This window comes from Ylistrum balloti, unplaced genomic scaffold (assembly GCF_031769215.1).
Source record: "Ylistrum balloti isolate Yb309-2 unplaced genomic scaffold, AGI_CSIRO_Ybal_v1 Utg370598, whole genome shotgun sequence".
In the NCBI taxonomy this organism is placed as follows: Eukaryota; Metazoa; Mollusca; class Bivalvia; order Pectinida; family Pectinidae; genus Ylistrum; species Ylistrum balloti.
The window spans coordinates 274587-301737 of NW_026782370.1; the positions used below are offsets into that span (position 1 = coordinate 274587).

The 27151-nt window shown below is 36.5% G+C and overlaps 1 protein-coding gene across 1 annotated transcript in view; it reads right to left on the reverse strand.

Moving 5' to 3' along the window:
* LOC132556871 (sushi domain-containing protein 2-like) overlaps positions 1–26406 on the reverse strand; it is a 55506-nt gene extending 29100 nt beyond the window's left edge. Inside the window, exons 1-6 of the mRNA XM_060221320.1 lie at positions 25717–26406; positions 11615–11905; positions 9930–10067; positions 7785–7947; positions 7181–7432; positions 3665–3804 (exon numbers count right to left, since the gene is read on the reverse strand). Of these exons, the coding sequence (XP_060077303.1) occupies positions 3665–3804; positions 7181–7432; positions 7785–7947; positions 9930–10067; positions 11615–11905; positions 25717–25944 (1212 nt within the window). The 5' untranslated portion in view covers positions 25945–26406. The remainder of the gene's footprint in view (positions 1–3664; positions 3805–7180; positions 7433–7784; positions 7948–9929; positions 10068–11614; positions 11906–25716) is intronic.
* Between the last annotated feature and the right edge of the window lie 745 nt (positions 26407–27151).

A 27151-nucleotide genomic window follows, 5' to 3' on the forward strand; every position in this document is an offset into this window, starting at 1 on the left:
TAATACAGTGTGGGCAGCTGTTCTTGTTTGTTGTCTAATGAGGGTCATGTAATACAGTGTGGGCAGTTGTTATTGTTTGTTGTCGAATGAGGGTCATGTAATACAGTGTAGCCAGTTGTTATTGTTTGTTGTCTAATGAGGGTCATGTAATACAGTGTGGCCAGTTGTTATTGATTGTTGTCGAATGAGGGAAGTCATGTAATACAGTGTAGGCAGCTGTTTTTGTTTGCTGTCTAATGAGGGAAGTCATGTAATACAGTGTGGGCAGCTGTAATTGTTTGTTGTCTAATGAGGGAAGTCATGTAATACAGTGTGGGCAGCTGTAATTGTTTGTTGTCTAATGAGGGAAGTCATGTAATACAGTGTAAGCAGCTGTAATTGTTTGTTGTCTAATGAGGGAAGTCATGTAATACAGTGTGGGCAGCTGTAATTGTTTGTTGTCTAATGAGGGAAGTCATGTAATACAGTGTGGGCAGCTGTAATTGTTTGTTGTCTAATGAGGGTCATGTAATACAGTGTAGGCAGCTGTTATTGTTTGTTGTCTAATGAGGGAAGTCATGTAATACAGTGTGGGCAGCTGTAATTGTTTGTTGTCTAATGAGGGAAGTCATGTAATACAGTGTGGGCATTTGTTATTGATTGTTGTCGAATGAGGGTCATGTAATACAGTGTGACCAGTTGTTATTGTTTGTTGTCTAATGAGGGAAGTCATGTAATACAGTGTGGGCATTTGTTATTGATTGTTGTCGAATGAGGGTCATGTAATACAGTGTGGCCAGTTGTTATTGTTTGTTGTCTAATGAGGGAAGTCATGTTATAAATTGTGGGCAGCTGTTATTGATTGTTGTCGAATGAGGGTCATGTAATACAGTGTGGCCAGTTGTTATTGTTTGTTGTCTAATGAGGGAAGTCATGTAATACAGTGTGGGCAGCTGTTATTGTTTGTTGTCTAATGAGGGAAGTCATGTAATACAGTGTGGCCAGTTGTTATTGTTTGTTGTCTAATGAGGGAAGTCATGTAATACAGTGTGGGCAGTTGTTATTGTTTGTTGTCTAATGAGGGAAGTCATGTAATACAGTGTGGGCAGTTGTTATTGTTTGTTGTCTAATGAGGGAAGTCATGTAATACAGTGTGGCCAGTTGTAATTGTTTGTTGTCTAATGAGGGAAGTCATGTAATACAGTGTGGGCAGCTGTTATTGTTTGTTGTCTAATGAGGGAAGTCATGTAATACAGTGTGGGCAGCTGTAATTGTTTGTTGTCTAATGAGGGAAGTCATGTAATACAGTGTGGGCAGCTGTTATTGTTTGTTGTCTAATGAGGGAAGTCATGTAATACAGTGTGGGCAGCTGTTTTTGTTTGTTGTCTAATGAGGGAAGTCATGTAATACAGTGTGGGCAGTTGTTATTGTTTGTTGTCTAATGAGGGAAGTCATGTAATACAGTGTGGGCAGCTGTTATTGATTGTTGTCGAATGAGGGTCATGTAATACAGTGTGGCCAGTTGTTATTGTTGGTTGTCTAATGAGGGAAGTCATGTAATACAGTGTGGGCAGCTGTTATTGATTGTTGTCGAATGAGGGTCATGTAATACAGTGTGGCCAGTTGTTATTGTTGGTTGTCTAATGAGGGAAGTCATGTAATACAGTGTGGGCAGCTGTAATTGTTTGTTGTCTAATGAGGGAAGTCATGTAATACAGTGTGGGCAGTTGTTATTGATTGTTGTCGAATGAGGGTCATGTAATACAGTGTGGGCTGCTGTTATTGTTTGTTGTCTAATATGGGAAGACATGTAATACAGTGTAAGCAGCTGTAATTGTTTGTTGTCTAATGAGGGAAGTCATGTAATACAGTGTGGGCAGCTGTAATTGTTTGTTGTCTAATGAGGGAAGTCATGTAATACAGTGTGGGCAGCTGTAATTGTTTGTTGTCTAATGAGGGAAGTCATGTAATACAGTGTGGGCAGCTGTAATTGTTTGTTGTCTAATGAGGGAAGTCATGTAATACAGTGTGGGCAGCTGTAATTGTTTGTTGTCTAATGAGGGAAGTCATGTAATACAGTGTGGGCAGCTGTAATTGTTTGTTGTCTAATGAGGGAAGTCATGTAATACAGTGTAGGCAGTTGTTATTGTTTGTTGTCGAATGAAGGTCATGTTATACAGTGTGGGCAGTTGTTATTGTTTGTTGTCTAATGAGGGTCATGTAATACAGTGTGGGCAGCTGTAATTGTTTGTTGTGTAATGAGGGAAGTCATGTAATACAGTGTGGCCAGTTGTTATTGTTTGTTGTCTAATGAGGGAAGTCATGTAATACAGTGTGGGCAGCTGTAATTGTTTGTTGTCTAATGAGGGAAGTCATGTAATACAGTGTGGGCAGCTGTAATTGTTTGTTGTCTAATGTGGGAAGTCATGTAATACAGTGTGGGCAGCTGTAATTGTTTGTTGTCTAATGAGGGAAGTCATGTAATACAGTGTGGGCAGCTGTAATTGTTTGTTGTCTAATGAGGGAAGTCATGTAATACAGTGTGGGCAGCTGTAATTGTTTGCTGTCTAATGAGGGAAGTCATGTAATACAACATGTCCTGTGTGGACAGGTGTACTGCTGACAGTCCTAAGATATGATGGATGTCCTTTGAGGGCGATCATTGACCTAGCTGGCCCTATGAGGGCTACTTTATAATGTCTCTTCAAGTTGTTATATATTGATTGGAGCAGCTATCGTCTATGTTAAGGCTTTGTACATGGTATATCCCTGGGCATTTTGAGACTTGAATCCTGTGTGTTTTGGTGTCAGACATTGCCAGATTGACTCATTGACATACCTAGTGGGTTTCATTCCACTGTTTTAGGGAGACTGTGATATTTAAAATGTAAATAATAGCATTGTAAGAATGTGTTTGTTCATGGGGCACAGAATGCAGCAAAGACGTGTTAATATATATATATATATATATATATATATATACGTAATGTAATCAAGTCTTGTATATACATCAATGTGTTTTTGATGTTTAAGTCTTTATTTGTATTAGCCATGGTAGTCGTGCTCGTCCAGGTTGCAATTGTAGATACACACACTTTACTCGGAATGGACATCATTTATACAAAATTAGTTCCCATTAGCACAAAGATCCTTCTGACCGAATTTAGACAATATACTGTAACTCTTACGACGGAAGATTTTATGGAATGCTATAAATCCCTTTTAGATCCCGTTCCTCGGATCCTAACGGCCGAGTCTCCCAAGACTCCTACATTGATACCTCTGAAAATCTAAATGGATATCCAGTTTACTTAGTGTCGCTGCTGCTTTATGAGACATCCAGGATTTCTAATTAATCTTGTTTGACCGAATTGACCAGAACAGATGTATTTCAAAATACTGACGATACAAGAAAAAGAAAAATAGAAATAAAATGCTAAATTTCCATTTCTTTTAAATCATTGCTGCAAAGCAACACTTTAACCATTTAATGACTTATATACATACTTCAATTTGCGATCTGCTTTCAAAAGAGAAATATATTACGTTAGGAATAAATTTATATGAAGTCATCAGTAACTTCCGGTCAAACTCGATTTTTAGTCATTCTTAAGATACTTGCACTTCCCTCTCTGTTAGACGTTCGTTGTCATTGGGTTTTTATATTGATTAATATCATTTTTACCTGATACCCCATCAGTTCTACAGTCATATTCTGACTAGATGAAAGACTTGTTGAGTTCCAATAGATCTCGACCTTGTTGCCGACGATCCATTGGTTGATTTCCTTTCGGACTACCTTTGGCGTCATTGTTGCTACGTTATCTGAAACGGGAAAATGTCATATATGTCATGTGATTTGTTTTATCAGTAAGTAATTAATCCTCGGCACTCTATCAAGTATTGCATTCTTCATTCAGAACTGTGTTAACCGGACAAAGATATAATATAAAACAGGATAAGAGGATTAAAACACTATACAATATCAATGGGATATCACTGACATCAGGGACCTACATTGTTATGGTATAGTTGTAAATAAAGGCGCATCTATTTAATATCAACTAGACTTGTCATAGACAATGTTATCGGACTTTTCATTCCATTGGTCCATTTATCGGATATGTAACCATTCAAACACAATAAACCCCGTTAACACTGAAAGCTTTTTAAAGTTTGTTCCCAAAATTAACACTTTTGAAATTTGACGATTCAAGAATACATGAAATTAACACTTTACACAATTCTTTCTTATCACTGTCGATAGAACTTCATCGCAGTACAAAATATCTTCACCCTGTGCTTCTCGTAGACTAAGGAAGGGCATTTAGAGAGCTTGTTATATAACTGTCGATAGAACTTCATCGCAGTACAAAATATCTTCACCCTTCTCGTAGACTAAGGAAGGGCATTTAGAGAGCTTGTTATATAACTGTCGATAGAACTTCATCGCAGTACAAAATATCTTCACCCTGTGCTTCTCGTAGACTAAGGAAGGGCATTTAGAGAGCTTGTTATATATCTTCACCCTGTGCTTCTCGTAGACTAAGGAAGGGCATTTAGAGAGCTTGTTCTATAACTGAACCCCTTGAATACTGTTGATAATTTTGAAGAAACCATTTGAAGATTTTAACAAAATTGTTCCCTGTGACCTTTGACCTAGGTGAAGGTCATTCAAATTGTCAAAGCTAATAGTTAATGACCCAGGAACCGGGACCCGGACATCATGTGTTATATCAAGGCACTACACATTGTAGAACTTGAGATATTTTCCTAAGTTTATTACTAAAACTAGCACTTCTGTATTTATACCCTTATCGAAAACCGGAAAGTGAATAAAATTAAGTACCAATATCAGATAACATCGGTAAGTCACGTGTGTATTATCTAATACAAGTAAAGCATACGTAGATTATCGTTTTGTATAGGAATAAAATCGATAAACTCGAGCATGTACTTGACAATATGCCAAAGGGTAAAATTATACGTTGATAAAGTGTAGCTTAAAACAAATTGTGTTACAGGAAATATCACTGGTGATGTACGTCACAAATTCTTTGTTATCATAAGATATACAGGTGACATACCATTTACATCAAGTGCTAAAATCTATATTATTTAGGAATGTTATCATCGTATTTCAGGCTGTAAATAGGGTTCAGATACTTTATATTATACTGAAAGTGTTGAGTGGTCACTTTCAGTGACAGATGTTGGAAGACTATTCCATTATACTTAAAGTTGGCAATGCAGGTTAAAAAGAATTAATTACTATGAAATAGCCAATGTTCTGAAGACGACTAGTTTGAATCAATAGCAGAACGTTAGACTGACTGATAAATCACCGTGTTTCTCCTGTTTTTATATACTTAAAACTGAAGTATCTTTGAGAATAAGTGATATGGACATCTTCTGTTTATTTTCGCATTTTCAAATTAAACTTCACTTTATGCTATTACCGACATGGCGGCAGACTAGTGGACATCACACGAAGTAGTATTTTATTTGTTGTACAATATCATGGCTCGTAAGTACGCAATTAAACTTTAATCTGTGCCAAGTCATTAATTAACTTCATAACGCTTAGGTAATAGCTACACACGAACATAATCCCTTTGTCTGACAGCGCCCTTTGTTGAAATACGTGACGTTCTGCTGCGGGGCGGAAATACCTGTACAGTACAAGTAAATAGCTTGTTCTAATAATGAAGTGTTATTGACTGTATTAACTTAGCTGTAAATCAAAAAGGTCGATTTATAAAAAATAGATTCATAAAGCATGTCAATCAACTATATTTGGGCATTGAAAGTTTTCTTTTTTCTTTCTTATCGTTTTATTTAAATTTGAGATAATTTAGCGCTTTTGGCCCCACCCATTCGACCTTCAGACCATACACGTTCAATTTGTAAATACCATTAAAGAACAATTCTTTATTAATGATTTTGATTTAACTTGAATTATTTCCGATGGAAAAATTAACAAATATGCTCAAAACTGGAAAACTTTTCATTCTTTTTTATCTGAGTGTTGAGAAGAAGATTTTGGAAATTTTAACTACATAATTGATAATAATCACTGGCATTGTGTTAGTAATCGGTCCAGTGATTTCCCCAGAAAAAGTCGAAAATCATTCAAGTTTACGACGCACGATGCACGACAAAAGGCGATCGCAATAGGTCACCACGAGATTTTGTCTCATGTAACAATTTAAAAGTGAGTCACAAGTCGGAACATAGCAGCGCTGTTTGTACAATAATATGAGTGTAACAGTATAACAGACCTGAATCGCTCACCTGTTCTGCAGTCTGCACAAAAGACTTGATTCGTTATATTAATTACAGAAATTCTAATCCTTAGGTAAGCTATAACATAAATACCCCGGTTCCTCCTCAGCCTGTAGAAAAAGTAGTTTGGACGCATGGCTGCTTTTGTTAAACTACTTTAAGAAATCAAGTAAACAAGTAATTGCCATGAAAACTAAGATTTTGTTTTGGCAAATTGTTATCTTCCGCGTATCTTACCGTGATACGTGGATGTTATACACTGTATGACGCAGTTATCGTTCCTTCTCAATGGTCATGTGACCTAAAAGTGGAGCAGCATTCAAAAAAATGTTAACCGGAGCAACCTGTTACCATATCACACTACTTGGTTCTTATTTCCCCTGGTAAGTTATTAAAAATAATGTATAGCCATATTTGGAAGCAATTGTAACTTGCTGTAGATAAGTTGATTTTTATCTACTAAACTACTAAAGTTTACACACTTTATTTAGATTCATTCGCATACTAGCACTGCACTTAGCTTTCTGATAAATATCATCAGATATATAAAATTAACGAAATTTATTGAATAATTGATGTTCACTTTTCTAAATCGCCTAATCCGGTATAGGCCATCGTCACCACTGACGATTCCTTAAGACGAAGCAGCACAAAGTTGCAGATTAACTCACTATTCGGATCTACTGTATTTCGTTCTACGTTGTATTATACCGTAATATTCACTGGGTTCCGTCGCTACATGAGTTATTCGAATCGCGAACAATTATAAGCATAACAAATTCATTCTCATCACATTTTGTGATGTTACCTTACAACTCATTATAGTGTTTTCCTGTTTTTTTATATTTGGAAGGGGAGGGGGTTGTAAACAAATGCAGATAATGTTAAGACTATATCGTTTCAATCATGTACTTACTTATTTGCAGAACAGTAGAATAATTCCAGCTTATGCCATAAGGATTTAACTTCAGTGTTACCTCCCCTGTTCTGAATATAGGCGGCAACACGCACTTGGCTGATACAAAGTTAATCACTGCACATTGAAATGTTGTGTTCGTTTGCACAATACGCGCCATAACATTGAGATCCGATTGGAAACACGGACCTGTGACATATAATTCCTCGCCGCCGAACATGAATCCCGTGTTTGGCACAATTTCGATTTGAACTGAAAAAAAAAGAAATGAAATACATTTTCTACAATAGGCATATTAGGATCAATGTTCTGACCATGCTGCGCTGTTGAAATTCTAGGAAAGATTACTAAGCGTATAAGCGTTATTAGTTTTATTGACCTCGTTATACGCTGCAAAATGTTTGATAAAAATAGCATGTGTGTACAAAATTCTGCAATTTTTATAAGCTTTATTCTAAATTTTCCCCCAAACTTAGTGTCAATATTTATTGGAATTTCCGTTCCTATAACTTACAGGTTTTGTGAACTGTTGAGATTTAACCGTCAATATTACTTACCGTCATGGTTACCATGGTTACACTGTACATCTCTAAATACTACTTACCATCATGGTTACAGTGTACATCTCTAATCACGGAACCAGATACACCAAAGATCCATATCCCCGGCTCGTCCACGTTACTGGTTCGTGTTAGATTGATGACTGCATCAGTCTGTGCTCCCTCCACTGTAAAGTAACTCACTCTGTCCTCTGAATTAAATCCGACCTACATGAACACAACAGATGGACACTGATAATATAAACTTTATAATAAAGGGGTAAATGTTCTGATAATATCATCTCTTCGCGAACACAACAGATGGACACTGATAATATAAACTTTATAATAAAGGGGTAAATGTTCTGATAATATCATCTCTTCGCGAACACAACAGATGGACACTGATAATATAAACTTTATAATAAAGGGATAAATGTTCTGATAATATCATCTCTTCGCGAACACAACAGATGGACACTGATAATATAAACTTTATAATAAAGGGGTAAATGTTCTGATAATATCATCTATACACTGTATTAAGTAACGATTTCTGCTGATGCTATTCATAATCCTTCAAAAAATTACAGTACTCCATTTCATTGATCAATTCTAATATTAACATGATGATTAGTCGAGTGAGGCAGTGGTAACATCTAGGTGATTTCCGGATTGGAAAGGAATGTGATAACCTGTCCGTCATTGCTTTGGTCATGGTGCTTTTGTTTTCTCTACAGTCAGACAACTCGGGCGCCTCATTCTGGGACAATAAGAGTAATATAAAGCGATAGCTTGTTTCACAATTGTAAAACACGGACGAATACGGTCATCTGACTAAAGAGACTTATAAATGATATAATAACGATAGTAGTGTTGGTAACAAAATGACTACATTCTTCATTTCAGTGTTCAACATTCCCACACAATCTCAGCTCTCTCAGTCGTAATGCGGGGACTCGAGATACAGGGCATATGTTAACATCAAGGACCCTGTTTAATCTTAAGGGCATATAAAACAATTGAACACAGCGATGACTTGTAAAAGTGGAAACCCTGAATGATCTCTCTCAAACGCAAATGATTAAAAATGTAAACGCAAATCAGTCGACGACAATAGGAAAACGGAAAAGCTAAACGCTGAACGATTGGCACTAACGCAAAAGCAGAACAGATATAGAAAACGTTAACTGAAGCACGATAGACCGGAAAAAGATCGACCAAAAACGTGAATAAAACAGAAGTTTACATAAGTGAGGAAAAAGTCTGCATTTTATCTTCATTTATATCGACATATAAGTCTTGAATTACAGATAATTCATTAACCTCTGTGACAAAAATCTACGATTATTTGCTCGCCAGCTCACTGAAAATACACTAAATAGATACAAAATACAGTTGCACGCTGCATTTACACTGCCTAACCCGTCCGATATTCCGGATACCGTACACAAACGGACACAAGGACAAAACGATCCTAAAGACAGACGGACGTAAATGCGAACAGAAAACGATCCTAAAGGCAGACGGACGTAAATGCGAACAGAAAACTACCCTAAAGGCAGACGGACGTAAATGCGAACAGAAAACTACCCTAAAGGCAGACGGACCTAAATGCGAACAGAAAACGATCCTTAACGCAAACGAAAACCGACCATTCGACAAGCAAACGTAACGCTTTTGGGAAGGGTGAATGCGAAAGGGTTCAGGGTCTGTATGAATCTGATTTACCGGTTTTCTTAGATATTAAAAAGAATCCTTGTTGCATGAAGGCGCATACACATTTTGAGCCCTTTTAACCAATTTCCCCCCATCGCTTAGACCCCAGTAGGGTGGAGAGCATATCGTTTCCATGTTCTGTTCATCTTTGGCTATTGAAGGTTTCCGCAAAATTTCATCAAAACTGGTTCAGGTATTTTTTTAGAAAAAGCCGAAAATGTTAATTGTTTATAGACGGACGGTACGACGTACGCCGGACAAAAGGCAACAGGCAACTTGTGACCTTGTGTAAGGTGGCCTTCACATATGTTTCTTTTTAGATGGCGATCATGTGTCCATCAATATATATTTGTTAAAGAGCCATTGAAATTTTACTGTCTCCTACAATAAGAGTTGTGTTATACCACAGGGTTATATAAAATGAGCTCAAATACGCTGTGAAGATATACATAAAATTGTAACTATTTTGTTCTAAATTAAAACCCACTTACCTGAGCAGGATTTCCTCCGAGTCCCGTGGAAGAGTTTCCACGGCTGTTAGATCCCGTTGTCCACTGAAGTTTGTTATAAAGAAAAAACACGAACGATTTCTCCTCGTTCGTAGCCAGCACTAGCTGAAAGGTGTTTTTCTGCAAAGCAATGAAAGGATATGCAATGTGATATGTATCGCTCACGTAGTTTTGTTTGGTAGGCATTGCTGTATCCAAACTACAAAGACGTCTAATGTCTCTGGCCAAATTTAGAGAACATATCTTCATCCCAACAGAACATAAGATGAAAGATTTAAAAATACACCCTCCTATGGTTGCTTCGGATAAATAGAATCTTGACAATCCTTCAGCAGAAACAGAAGCATTTTAAAGTCGATAAATTTAAGAATTATGTCCCGCCCCTCCGCCAACTGGGATTCGAGACACATCTTTTACACGAACCTTGTTCCAAAAGATGCTTTATGACCAACTTTGGTCAAGATCGGCTGAATCGTATATAACTATTAACGACGAAAGAGGCCGGGGGAGGAGGGGGAGACTGGCGTTCGCCGGTCATTCAGACCAGGTTATCTCAAGATTGGACAAAAGTCACACAAGTGAAGAACACTTTTTCATAATCTAGAGGGAGATACAGTAGAGTCAGACAATAAATTAAACTGCATCATACAGCTGTTTCGTCCTTCTAAGACTCGTCAGTGATGCTACACCATACAGCTGTTTCGTCCTTCTAAGACTCGTCAGTGATGCTGCACCATACAGCTGTTTCGTCATTCTAGGACTCGTCAGTGATGCTACACCATACAGCTGTTTCGTCCTTCTAAGACTCGTCAGTGATGCTACACCATACAGCTGTTTCGTCCTTCTAAGACTCGTCAGTGATGCTACACCATACAGCTGTTTCGTCCTTCTAAGACTCGTCAGTGATGCTACACCATACAGCTGTTTCGTCATTCTAGGACTCGTCAGTGATGCTAAGGGCCTAAAATTGAAGCCTAGGAGGTGTCCAAGGAAAACCATGGTAGAGCATAGCTGCATTTGTAAGTCAAACGTGTGAGTTATTTGAATTAAGTGTTCTATAAAGAGGTGTGGCTACTTTAAAAGACTGACTTAATCAACGTGTGCCGAAATCAAATATTACATATAACAGATATCTCGAAACGGACTTCACTTTTAAGGCATCAGTCAAATAGAAAATTAATAAACTGTCTCCAAATATTTCTTGAGAGAGTACAGTCGTTCGACCAAAGACGGACGGAGGGTATGGTTTGATTTTAGTGAAACTAATTGTTTTCATCACTGATCCCCTTCAACTCTCATCTAAATTATTTATCATCCTTCAGAAATTTCTTATTGAATTTTCTTACTAGAGGCCCATATAGCTTTCATCGCTCCTTTGAATATTTAAGATATCACATCTGTTCACATCTGTTTGCTGGCACTGTATATCCCACAATTTTGGCGGGACTTTGGCAATGAGAGGCTCTTAAAAAGAAAATGTTGTTTTATCTTAACGGTTACCGAGGTTAGTAGAAAATGTCCATAGCCTGTATATGATACCTCAAATTCTATTATCATAATGTATATGTTTACGTCTGTTGTTCCGTGATTCTTTCTTTCATGTTTTAGTCACTTCATTTCATTTTAGGTTTTAATCTAAAATCGATTATATACAATTAAATTCTTACCTTTAGCTCGCCAGAGTTGGAAGCTCCGTAGAATCCAACTTCATACCACGTGGCAATCAACATCCACGTAAATTCTTTCCTCAAAAAGAAATACTTCCGCACTTGTTCTGTTGCCCTTCTCAGAAGACTGGCGTCCGTTGTCTGTCTGTACGTCACATTTCCACCTTCCCGTTGTATGTCTATGTCGGCCCAGAAAATGGCTATCACGGACGTGTTGTCATTGAGAGGAAAACTTTGAGGTTTATAGGTCTTCTTTTCCTTTTTAAATGTCAACAGACCATTATTATTAACCTGAAAACATAAAAAAAGTTTGATAAAATGGATTTCCGGAAAAGTGCTTCAAATCAACCAATATTGATTCAATGATAATGATTCAATACAAATTAAATTCGTCCATGTATCACAAAGAACATCTAAATATTTCCCTTCTATATTTGAATTGTTTTGATTACTTTGATGTGTAAAAAGTAATTTACCATTGTTTCCAAGCATATATATGTTTTTAAAATGACACTCGTACTCTGCTCTTGTCATCTGCTTGTTTTTTCATCTTATCTAAAATCGAAATATCTACCTGTGGTAATTACGTCATCTTTTGTAATGGTTCAGGAGACATGTTTCTTTATAACGGAATAAATTCATTTAAATTTCCAAATTGATTTAGCCTTGATAATGCCTCTGTTGTGTCACTGATCTCACGTATATATCTATCCACGTGACACTATCGACAAAGGTTGGTTACGTTTTCTATGTTCGCTTTCGAGAGGTATCCGTTAGGTGGATTTCCAACCAGCAAAGGGACAACACAAAGGGGCAACACTAAGGCCAACATAAAGGGACAACACTAAGGACAGAACTAAGGACAACACTTACGCCAACACTAAGGGACAACACTAAGGGACAACACTAAGGACAACACTAAGGGACAACACTAAGGGACAACACAACGGGACAACACTAAGGACAACACTAAGGGACAACACTAAGGCCAACATTAAGGGACAACACAAAGGGACAACACTAAGGCCAACATAAAGGGACAACACTAAGGACAACACTAAGGGACAACATTAAGGACAACACTAAGGCCAACACTGAGGGACAACACTAAGGGACAACATTAAGGACAACACTAAGGCCAACACTGAGGGACAACACTAAGGGACAACACAATGGGACAACACTAAGGACAACACTTAGGCTAACACTAAGGGAAAACACAAAGGGACAACACTAAGGACAACACTAAGGCCAACACAAAGGGACAACACGAAGGGACAACACTAAGGACAACACTAAGGCCAACACTAAGGGACAACACAAAGGGACAACACTAAGGACAACACTAAGGGACAACACAAATGGACACCACTAAGGCCAACACTAAGGGACAACACAAAGGGGCAACACTAAGGACAACACTAAGGCCAACACAAAGGGACAACACTAAGGGACAACACAAAGGACAACACTTAGGGACAACACAAAGGGACAACACTAAGGACAACACTAAGGGACAACACAAATGGACAACACTAAGGACAACACTAAGGACAACACTTAGGGACGACACTATGACAACACTTAGGGACAACACTAAGGGACAACACAAAAGAACAACACTAAGGGACAACACAATGGGACAACACAAAAGGGCAACACAAAGGACAACACTAAAGGACAACACTAAGGGACAACACAAAGGGACAACACTAAGGGACAACACAAAGGGACGACCGCCATCTATTTTAACGGTCCTACGTACTGCCATCTATATCAACGGTTCTGCGTACTACTTTATATCAACTATCCTACATATCGCCCTCCCTGTAAACTGTCCCCCTTTCGCGCAAATCTAACTGGACTGCTGTGAATGACTCAGTCTATGATTTCGAATAAATAATGTGTGTATATTTTTCATGTTAAGTCAGATTGTCTACACATTTGGTATATATTATTACCATGATATGCCGCATTGAGGTGGTTAAAACGATATTTCGTATTTAAACCAATCAGATTTTTTTCTTTTCCTCCATAGCACAGAATGAAGGAGATATACTGTATCATTCTTAATAAAGAATTAGTATATAAATGTTAACTTCAAATATAGTTTACTATTTACATATGTTTAGGGTCATTTGTTGATTTTAAAAAAATGCGAAAAAAATATTTTGATTGTTCAAAACCGTGGTCATTTGTTCAGTGTTGAGCCAAATATGCACGAGATAGATTTCTCACTATCAAAGATAGGACACATTCGTGTGTGTGTGTGGTACAAAAAGTGGTGCACGTACATGCATATATGGATAAGTATTTCATTATTTTTTCTGTTTTTTTTTTCAAATAGGTAGGTCGTTCGCTCTGGACATCAAATATCTGATGATTGATAGTACTATAATGTCTCTTTCTTTTAATGTACATGTATCGTGTTAATTGTGATAATTAAATCGGAAGTAATATATTACGAAAAAACTAAAAACCATTACAGATACAGATGCTAATTAATTCAATGAAAAGATAAGCAAAGTCCAAATCCACCTCCTCCCCCACTTAATGATGTCATTTTATAAAGTAGGTAGTACGAAGGACAGACTGACGAGCTAGGGCAACATGGAAGGAAGAATTCACAGCGATAATACGGACACAGGGGACACCATTATTGTTACTCCCTGTAAGAGAACGAAGTATCTAGTCATACGGTATAGGAACCCCCGTAGACAAAAATAGTACCAGGTGATTTGTAGATTAAAACACTAGAACATAAAAATGCATTCAATAGAAGGTTAATTCCGATGGCCTATTCATTATTGAAGCTATCACTTGTGCTCGCCACAGAATTCCTCTGGAGATATCCTAATTACATTTACTCAGCGATGACAGGCTCCTGTCACTCTGCCCAGAGGTCGCACGCGTAAGTGAACCACACAGAAAAGGTGATCTCAAACTACATTCGAGCTTTTTCTGAACAATCTACCCACTGATATCATTCCTTGGGAAATATCTGAAACCTGTAATGGTTCCTATCGTTTTCTTGCATTTTACATAAAAAGTATGTTATATATTAGTTTGACATTAAAATCTTACTGTAGAAATTTGTATATAATCGTGCAAATTACATGATCTCCCATACATATATATATATATGTATTAGTTCTCTCATATTTATACAGACGTAAGCTACAAGATCTCCCATATTTATATAGACATAAGCTACAAGATCTCTCATATTTATATAGACATAAGCTACAAGATCCCCCATATTTATATTGACGTAAGCTACAAGATCCCCCATATTTATACAGACTTAAGCTACAAGATCCCCCATATTTATATAGACGTAAGCTACAAGATCTCTCATATTTATACAGACTTAAGCTACAAGATCTCTCATATTTATACAGACGTAAGCTACAAGATCTCTCATATTTATACAGACATAAGCTACAAGATCGCCCATATTAATATAGACACAAGCTACAAGATCCCCCATATTAATATAGACACAAGCTACAAGATCTCTCATATTTATACAAACGTAAGCTACAAGATCCCCCATATTTATATTGACGTAAGCTACCAGATCTCTCATATTTATACAGACGTAAGCTACAAGATCCCCCATATTTATACAGACATAAGCTACAAGATCTCCCATATTTATATAGACATAAGCTACAAGATCTCCCATATTTATATAGACATAAGCTACAAGATCCCCCATATTTATATTGACGTAAGCTACCAGATCTCTCATATTTATACAGACGTAAGCTAAAAGATCTCCCATATTTATACAGACATAAGCTACAAGATCTCCCATATTTATATAGACATAAGCTACAAGATCTCCCATATTTATAGACATAAGCTACAAGATCTCCCATATTTATACAGACGTAAGCTACAATATCCCCCATATTTATATAGACGTAAGCTACAAGATCCCCCATATTTATATAGACATAAGCTACAAGATCTCCCATATTTATACAGACGTAAGCTACAAGATCCCCCATATTAATATAAACACAAGCTACAAGATCCCCCATATTTATACAGACGTAAGCTACAAGATCCCCCATATTTATACAGACGTAAGCTACAAGATCCCCCATATTTATATTGACGTAAGCTACCAGATCTCTCATATTTATACAGACGTAAGCTACAAGATCCCCCATATTTATACAGACATAAGCTACAAGATCTCCCATATTTATACAGACGTAAGCTAAAAGATCTCCCATATTTATACAGACATAAGCTACAAGATCTCCCATATTTATATAGACATAAGCTACAAGATCTCCCATATTTATAGACATAAGCTACAAGATCTCCCATATTTATACAGACGTAAGCTACAATATCCCCCATATTTATATAGACGTAAGCTACAAGATCCCCCATATTTATATAGACATAAGCTACAAGATCTCCCATATTTATACAGACGTAAGCTACAAGATCCCCCATATTAATATAGACACAAGCTACAAGATCCCCCATATTTATATAGACGTAAGCTACAAGATCTCTCATATTTATACAGACGTAAGCTACAAGATCTCTCATATTTATACAGACGTAAGCTACAAGATCTCTCATATTTATTCAGACGTAAGCTACAAGATCTCTCATATTTATATAGACGTAAGCTACAAGATCTCTCATATTTATACAGACGTAAGCTACAAGATCTCTCATATTTATACAGACGTAAGCTACAAGATCTCTCATATTTATTCAGACGTAAGCTACAAGATCCCCCATATTTATATAGACGTAAGCTACAAGATCTCTCATATTTATACAGACGTAAGCTACAAGATCTCTCATATTTATACAGACGTAAGCTACAAGATCCCCCATATTTATACAGACATAAGCTACAAGATCCCCCATATTTATATTGACATAAGCTACAAGATCCCCCATTATTATACAGACTTAAGCTACAAGATCCCCCATATTTATATTGACATAAGCTACAAGATCCCCCATATTTATATAGACATAAGCTACAAGATCTCCCATATTTATACAGACATAAGCTACAAGATCCCCCATATTTATACAGACGTAAGCTACCAGATCCCCCATATCTACATTGACGTAAGCTAAAAGATCTCTCATATTTATACAGACGTAAGCTACAAGATCCCCCATATTTATACAGACATAAGCTACAAGATCTCTCATATTTATTCAGACGTAAGCTACAAGATCCCCCATATTTATACAGACGTAAGCTACAAGATCCCCAATATTTATACAGACATAAGCTACAAGATCTCCCATATTTATACAGACGTAAGCTACAAGATCCCCCATATTTATACAGACGTAAGCTACCAGATCCCCCATATCTATATTGACGTAAGCTACAAGATCCCCCATATTTATACAGACATAAGCTACAAGATCTCTCATATTTATTCAGACGTAAGCTACAAGATCCCCCATATTTATACAGACGTAAGCTACAAGATCCCCCATATTTATACAGACGTAAGCTACAAGATCCCCCATATTTATATTGACGTAAGCTACAAGATCTCCCATATTTATACAGACGTAAGCTACAAGATCCCCCATATTTATATTGACATAAGTTACAAGATCCCCCATTATTATACAGACGTAAGCTACAAGATCCCCCATATTTATATTGACATAAGCTACAAGATCCCCCATTATTATACAGACGTAAGCTACAAGATCCCCCATATTTATACTGATATAAGCTACAAGATCTTCCATATTTATATAGACATTATATATATATATTAGGATTGATAACCATTTCATTGTGTTTACGGTATAATCCTGATGCGTATTAAATATATATAAAACAATGTATTTCCACATTAATGTGGCTATATCTTGATTACTATCAAACAGCGTCAGTTACTATGTTTAGTATATACATTGTCCGAGAAGTCACGGTCACACGAAATGTACGCTAAGTTACTCAGCATATATCATTTGGAACTATTAACATCGATTACGACAATATCTTTCTCTAATTAATTTAAGTTTTGATTATCATTATAACAAACAATGATATCAAAAAGAAAATAAGACAAAATCATAAAGGTAATTACTTGTGTATCAAAGTTCAACCGCTTTAAACATCCAATCATTAATGATAGTTCTACAAATAACAAGCATTATAACATACAAGCAATGTTGTGCCTGTAAGAAATAGAGTGCAATAAGTGTTTCCTACAACATTCCGCGCAGCCAGCTTGCATTTCTCATGGATAATTGATTCCCATGACAAGACTGATGTTTAGACAGCGTATACACTTAGTTTGAGCGATATCATATTATAATGTTTGAAATGATGAAGTGTCTTCCAACTCTTGAGTTATCGGTAAGAATTTTAATATCAAATGAATATCTTTTTTTCTCTCCATAACTGAGTTTTCGCTGTCAGGTTAGTATTAAATACCAATGACATATTTCAATAGAATCGAAACTGTTTTAAGCTGTTCACCTATCATGAATTGTCCAACTCTTTGCTCTCGGTGGGCCAGGTATCTGCAGTTATACGTTGTATAAATAAACAGGGGTGGAGTCACTTTGCCTCGTTCTGGAATACCGCCTCGTGTCGATAATTCCCACACCGTTGGGGCCTGATATGGGGTAATCGCTATGTTGATCACTGAACTACGCTATGTCAAGTTATCTAGTGAAGTAGGTAAACTATGAGCAGATAAGACTTAAACAATTCCGGCTGTTTCAATTATCACTCAGTAAATGCGAGCTTCAGCAAAGGATTTTTGATGACTTCTACGAAGAAAACATTTTTATGTATTGACTTCTCAGGAAAATACATTACAGAATTTGTGTATTAGAAGGGTTTTCTGCGAAAAAAACATGTCCATGAATGATACATTGAAATGAACATGGTAGCTTGACACTTTACCCGATAACAAAATACTTACAAATTATTACATCTATTTGATATTTACAGGATACAAAGCCTGTCTCATCCGGGCGGACGTTTAACTCAAAGGCTAAAACATCTTCAACAAGACAGAGAATATAGAGATACAAAGTTATGTCACTATTAGCGATTATACTATCAGGACGACGTTTCTGGTACTCATCTTGTAGGGAAGAAATTGGGTTATTAAGTGTTTACATAATACATGTATATGTATGGTATATGCAAAGGTTGAATATGTGTGCATTTCTGTTTTCTCCAATTTAGAATACAAAGTCAGATTTGAAAGCGATTTTTACGACATAACGTTATAAAACCATAGAATAGAATGTAAAGCTACCGATTCCAAATGGCGTTGGAAGTATCTTAGACTTTTTAATGACAAAGAACGTGTTAATATGTTCACCAACTTCAGTTTATGTTTGAACTTGATTTTTTTTTATTATTTCTTTTTCCCTTCAAAATGTAATAGGAAAAACTCCTACATATATTGTATTCGTATATTTGTCACGAGAGGATATGCCAAGCAAGAGTGAAAAATATAAATATTCTGTTACACTTGTGAAATAAAACATTAAACCTGAAACCATTAAATATCCCCGATATATCATTCATTGTTCTGTTGGGTACTGTCGATATAGTGTTGATTTCACTTTCCATATATCCGGACACAATGACAAAACATTGGTTATCCTTTCCTGCTGAATTTGTATCACTCCCTCTCTCAGGGTACTACATTAGTCATTTTATGTATAATATCAAACATGGCATCAGCCAAATGCATGTATATCCAAAAACTTAAAACAAAGCATATCCTTCTGATGTCGACAGCCATAATGTCATGTTTAACGTCAAGCTGCTCACTCACTATAGAAATATGGACTTTCAGTCTGTTCCTGGGATATGTAAATGTAGATTTAGAAGATATAGTCAGAATAGCGGAGGAAAACAAAAAACAAAAATAACTTGTTACAAAGGAAGACAATCTCAGATTGATAGACAACACTTGGTAAACACGGACGCAGTGAACAAATATGTATTGACATTAATAGGTATATGAATGCCAAAAGGGCAACATCAATGAAGCACATTATCGCATCATGCTGAATTTTCCTTTATAAAGTCGGCATCAATAGTGCCAGAAAAACTTCCAAATAAAGCATTTAATGGTCTATATACATCATTATCAATTTTCCTCTTGTTATACCAGCCAACACTTAAAGTTTGTTTACATTATTTACAATCAATTGTTGTTTATAATCTGGTACAATACGGTTGGTTTTTGGTTCGATATATTGTACGAATGCTACCAGGCAGATATTCTGAGGTAAAAAAGAGAAACAAAAAATATAAGTGATAAAGGTGTAGTCAACATTATTACCTAAAATACAGGTGGGGGCAGTACAAACTTAAATGTGGAATTAATGGAATATTCTAATGATATAATCTTTAGTACAGGTGGTGAAGGTTGATGATATAATCTGTAGTACAGGTGGTGGAGGTTAATGATATAATCTGTAGTACAGGTGGTGGAGGTAAATGATATAATCTCTAGTACAGGTGGAGGAGGTTAATATAATCTATAGTACAGGTGGTGGAGGTTAATGATATAATCTGTAGTACAGGTGGTGGAGGTTAATGATATAATCTGTAGTACAGGTGGTGGCGGTTAATGATATAATCTGTAGTACAGGTGATGGAGGTTAATGATATAATCTCTAGTACAGGTGGAGGAGGTTAATATAATCTATAGTACAGGTGGTGGAGGTTAATGATATAATCTGTAGTACAGGTGGTGGAGGTTAATGATATAATCTGTAGTACAGGTGGTGGAGGTTAATGATATAATCTGTAGTACAGGTGGTGGAGGTTAATGATATAATCTGTAGTATAGCTGAAGGAGGTTAATGATATAATCTGTAGTACAGGTGGTGGAGTTTGATGATATAATTTGTAGTACAGGTGGTGGAGGTTGATGATATAATCTGTAGTACAGGTGGTGGGGGTAAATGATATAATCTGTAGTACAGGTGGTGGAGGTTAATGATATAATCTGTAGTACAGGTGGTGGAGGTTAATGATATAATCTCTAGTACAGGTGGTAGAGGTTAATGATATAATCTGTAGTACAGGTGGTGGAGGTTAATATAATCTGTAGTACAGGTGGTGGAGGTTAATGATATAATCTGTAGTACAGGTGGTGGAGGTTAATATAATCTGTAGTACAGGTGGTGGAGGTTAATGATATAATCTGTAGTACAGGTAATGGAGGTTAATGATATAATCTGTAGTACAGGTGGTGGAGGTTGATATAATCTGTAGTACAGGTGGTGGAGGTTAATGATATAATCTGTAGTAAAAGTAGTGGAGGTTAATGATATAATATGTAGTACAGGTGGTGGAGGTTAGTATAATCTGTAGTACAGGTGGTGGAGGTTGATGATATAATCTGTAGTACAGGTGGTGGAGGTTAATGATATAATTTGTAGTACAGGTGGTGGAGGTTAATGATATAATCTGTAGTACAGGTGGAGGAGGTTAATGATATAATCTCTAGTACAGGTGGTGGAGGTTAATGATATAATATGTAGTACAGGTGGTGGAGGTTAATGATATAATCTGTAGTACAGGTGGTGGAGGTTAATGATATAATCTCTAGTACAGGTGGTGGAGGTTAATGATATAATCTGTAGTACAGGTGATAGAGGTTAATGATATAATCTGTAGTACAGGTGATGGAGGTTAATATAATCTGTAGTACAGGTGGTGGAGGTTCATGATATAATCTGGTAGTACAGGTGGTGGAGGTTAGTATAATCTGTAGTACAGGTGATGAAGGTTAATATTATCTGTAGTACAAGTGGTGGAGGTTAATGATATAATCTGTAGTACAGGTGGTGGAGGTTAATATAATCTATAGTACAGGTGGTGGAGGCTAATATAATCTGTAGTACAGGTGGTGGAGGTTAATGATATAATCTGTAGTACAGGTGGTGGAGGTTAATGATATAATCTGTAGTACAGGTGGTGGAGGTTAATGATATAATCTGTAGTACAGGTGGTGGAGGTTAATGATATAATCTGTAGTACAGGTGGTGGGGGTTAATGATATAATCTGTAGTACAGGTGTTGGAGGTTAATATAATCTATAGTACAGGTGGTGGAGGTTAATATAATCTGTAGTACAGGTGGTGGAGGTTAATGATATAATCTGTAGTACAGGTAATGGAGGTTAATGATATAATCTGTAGTACAGGTGGTGGAGGTTAATGATATAATCTGTAGTATAGGTGGTGGGGGTTGATATAATCTGTAGTACAGGTGGTGGAGGTTAATGATATAATCTGTAGTACAGGTGGTGGAGGTTAATGATATAATCTGTAGTACAGGTGATGGAGGTTAATGATATAATCTGTAGTACAGGTGGTGGGGGTTAATGATATAATCTGTAGTACAGGTGGTGGAGGTTAATGATATAATCTGTAGTACAGGTGGTGGGGGTTAATGATATAATCTGTAGTACAGGTGGTGAAAGTTAATGATATAATCTGTAGTACAGGTGGTGAAGGTTGATGATATAATCTGTAGTACAGGTGGTGGAGGTTAATGATATAATCTGTAGTACAGGTGGTGGAGGTTAATGATATAATCTGTAGTACAGGTGGTGGAGGTTAATGATGTAATATGTAGTACAGGTGGTAGAGGTTAATGATATAATATGTAGTACAGGTGGTGGAGGTTGATGATATAATCTGTAGTACAGGTGGTGGGGGTTAATATAATCTGTAGTACAGGTGGTAGAGGTTAATGATATAATCTGTAGTACAGGTGGTAGAGGTTAATGATATAATCTGTAGTACAGGTGGTGGAGGTTAATGATATAATATGTTATATATGTAGGGAATGATGTGGTGTTTGATGTAATATGTTATATATGTAGGAAATGATGTAGTGTTTGATATAATATGTTATATTAATGAGGAAATCCCTCTTCAGTGACTAGTTATTGATAACATTTTAAGTAGACAGACGTAAATGGTTCATTTTAACTGCGGACTGTTCATAATGAGTCTGAACACTCGCTCTTCCACATATTTTGAAATATTCTGTAATTTCAGTATTTGAAGCATCTACTACGAAACTAAATGGTGAAGGGAAAATAGGTATCGCTCATTATCCATTCATTGAGAAAGACGTTCTAAAAAATACATGTATTTCTGTGTAGACGACGAAGTGATATTACAGCGAAAGATGTCTGTTGACAATGTATTTTTCTGTGAAGGTCATGGTAGTGAAAATATGTATAAATTGAAAGTATCTGGCTTCGAATCAAGAACGGACGCCATTGGGCAAATGTACATTGTATCTCAGAGAGTTGGCACGAATTTCCAACGCACCGTCCATATATATGTATTTCAGTGACAAGGGTTGTATTTCCCGAAAAGGGAAAACTGAACACACGTTTTTATACTCCTGAATTGAAAGATCGAGGGCATATTGTTTTTGTGCTGTTTTTCTGTTGTCAACGTTAATATTGCCAATAACTATTGCACCGTAAGAGATAAGGTCTTTCATATTTAGCATGTGTATTTCTTGTGACAACACCTTTCTGGTGGTACCAAAATTTTTCACCACGTGAACTTGACCGTGACCTTTGACCTACATTTGAAAATAAAATAATATTGGCCATAACTATTGCATCGTACGAGGTATGGTTTTCATATTTGGTATGCGTGTTCCTTGTGACGAGACCTTTCTGGCGGTATCAAAACTTTTGACCGTGTGACCTTGACCGTGATCTTTGACCTAAATTTGAAAGAAAAATACTACAATGAAGACATAAATGTTTAACATGGCTTATATAGTAGAGTTTTAATGTCCCGCTTTAGACTTTTGTTGCAACCAGGGGCTTAGTGTTTCATATACACATAATGTTAATTATGTTTTTATGTTCATAATCATTTACAAAAGGGACGACACATAGGTTAAGTTGACAAGGAACAATTGGACAAACCAAAAGTGACCACAATGTTTTCTTTTAAAGATAGTCCATGTTTGATGTACTTAGTGGTTTAATTGAAATAGCTTACTCGTGTGGGATATTTAGTCCATGTTTAATGTACTTAGTGGTTTAATTGAAACAGCTTACTCGTGTGGGATATTTAGTCCATGTTTGATGTACTTAGTGGTTTAATTGAAATAGCTTACTCGTGTGGGATATTTAGTCCATGTTTAATGTACTTAGTGGTTTAATTGAAACAGCTTACTCGTGTGGGATATTTAGTCCATGTTTGATGTACTTAGTGGTTTAATTGAAATAGCTTACTCGTGTGGGATATTTAGTCCATGTTTCGTGTGGGATATTTAGTCCATGTTTGATGTACTTAGTGGTTTAATTGAAACAGCTTACTCGTGTGGGATATTTAGTCCATGTTTGATGTACTTAGTGGTTTAATAGAAACAGCTTACTCGTGTGTGATATTTAGTCCATTTTTGATGTACTTAGTGGTTTAATAGAAACAGCTTACTCGTGTGGGATATTTAGTCCATGTTTGATGTACTTAGTGGTTTAATGAAATAGCTTACTCATGTGGGATATTTAGTCCATGTTTGATGTACTTAGTGGTTTAATTGAAATAGCTTACTCATGTGGGATATTTAGTCCATGTTTGATGTACTTAGTGGTTTAATTGAAATAGCTTACTCATGTGGGATATTTAGTCCATGTTTGATGTACTTAGTGGTTTAATTGAAATAGCTTACTCATGTGGGATATTTAGTCCATGTTTGATGTACTTAGTGGTTTAATTGAAATAGCTTACTCGTGTGGGATATTTAGTCCATGTTTGATGTACTTAGTGGTTTAATTGAAGTAGCTTACTCATGTGGGATATTTAGTCCATGTTTGATGTACTTAGTGGTTTAATTGAAATAGCTTACTCGTGTGGGATATTTAGTCCATGTTTCGTGTGGGATATTTAGTCCATGTTTGATGTACTTAGTGGTTTAATTGAAACAGCTTACTCGTGTGGGATATTTAGTCCATGTTTGATGTACTTAGTGGTTTAATAGAAACAGCTTACTCGTGTGTGATATTTAGTCCATTTTTGATGTACTTAGTGGTTTAATAGAAACAGCTTACTCGTGTGGGATATTTAGTCCATGTTTGATGTACTTAGTGGTTTAATGAAATAGCTTACTCATGTGGGATATTTAGTCCATGTTTGATGTACTTAGTGGTTTAATAGAAACAGCTTACTCGTGTGGGATATTTAGTCCATGTTTGATGTACTTAGTAGTTTAATTGAAACAGCTTACTCATGTGGGATATGACGAATGCACTTCACATCTCATTCCACCGTAACATTCAATATAATAATATCAATATACAATGGTAGACAGGAAGTGACTCAAATCAGACGTCTTTGTTTCTTTGATTATATCTCTGATCACGGATGTATCCCCTCTAATGGACATTCGCGTGTTTTCTTAACCAATAAAACCTTCATACTTCATCCTGACGACGTTTTGAAATTAAATTATAACCCGTTAAAATCTAACTGTAAAACTGACATCTTAATTTTAAATGTTGATTTTTTTTAAAGTGCTGATATCTATTCGGCAGGTCTGTGCCTTTCGTCGTCAGTATTTGTGTTCGTTTAGAAACCTTTTAAATGAGAAAAAAGTATTTCCGAGTAATGATCACGTATCGTGCAGATAGTATTTCTAATGCGTTAGATCTGATGTGTATGTAATGGTACCATGACCTTTGGCTACAGTGTAGTATTGGGTACTGAGTAATTGTATATACCTCTAATTTGAACCCTAGAATAATAAAATCACTTCACAGTAGTCATCTGTACATGTGTGTCCCACAAGCCTTCCTAAGAGAGGCCCAATCAAGGGACACCATAGTCATGCTGGTCTTCCTTTTCGGAAAATAGATTAATGTCGAGTCATGGGAAGAACTAGCTAATACCTACTGTTATTACTCAGGGAACAGATCCATTGATTGTCTCCAAACTGGAACCCAATGGAATCAAAACGTATATTGTACACTGAAATACGGCTTTCCTGAAAATTGGAGTAGGTTTGAGGTGGTGCAGTGATAAATACATCTGTACGGCCCTATTTATGTTTTACTTACGTAAAGTGATGTATAATCCAATCCATAAAATGTGTAATTCACCGAGAGAGGTATTTTATCAGATCCACCGTCGTCATCCTGTTTATTGGCGGTGTCACCATTTATTTCTCCAAATGGATAAAAGTCGGATAGGGCTACGTTCGACGACACAGGGTAAAACGTTAATGTGAAAGTGACCAACAGAATTCCAACACTATACCAATGGCATGGCCCCACATTTGAACACATTATATTTCCCAAACAGCATTGGTTGGAAGATGTTAGTGTCACATCCTGCCGAGCGGGTTACCGAGCACATTTCTGTATTTAAACCAAACCAGCATTGGACCCTAGATATTTCCGATTCGATAGAAAATCGCCATGTTACCTTGTTCAGAGTAATCTAGATTCACATTGTAATATATGAACTACTATTCGGCACATGTATGAGACTATCAGCTGACTAGCTCCTACAGTACACTCCGACCCTCCGTATGTGTCGTGTGTGTGTGTGTATCCATACCATACAGGCGTGAATCTACGTCAGAATCTAGGTCATCCAGTGTAGATGATAGAAATAAATGGGTGTGTCTTGTTTATTCACCGGTTGACAGCTGGCAAGGTGTATAGACTGGAGTGAGTATTTACTTTCCATCTAGTGTGCTCGTCGTAGGACTCATAAAATAACGTGATACTCCATTCTGGACACATCGGCATGTATACAGTACACGGCAGTCGAATGTATCGCGCGGACCGGCGTAATGCAGTGTTAAATTATGACGTCACTAAGGGATTTCCCTATGACATATGATACACATGTTAAGGCAGCAGTTACATACAATATATTAGTTACCTGAGGGACGAAACTACTTATAACAAGAATGTGTTTGAATTTTTTGAGCAAATATATTAAGACCGCTTTTCACTTTATACATTAATTGAAGTTTCCTTATTTTTCTTTCAGAAAGTCTTTCTAATCCTGTTTCGAAATAAAGAGTCGTAGGGAGAGCATTGGTTAGGAGACCGGTGATGATGCGAGCTGGCATTTTTCTAAAATTTCACTTTCAGTCACTGTACATCAGTCCTACAACTACTGCAGCTATCAAAAATCGGCAAGATATTTTCAACAGGGTTTCTCTTTCAACATGTACTTAAGACTCTTAAGAACATTTATTTCCTTCATGACAGATGTATGGATAGATGCTGTGTGATCTCCCCCATTTACCTCCTGCGTTAAGACTACTCCCATATGTCTAAAGAATGTCACGAAAGTTAACAATTTCTTTCTTGAAATTCAAAATTTTCATCTAGATTTACAGCGTTAGTAATAAATAAAACATTGGTTTAGCTAGCATTAAAATCAACCAAGTGTTTGCTAATTACTTAATGCATTATGATCTGTGTTGAGGATATTCTCTAATTTATGACAGGAAGATGACATGCGAAGAAGAGAAGT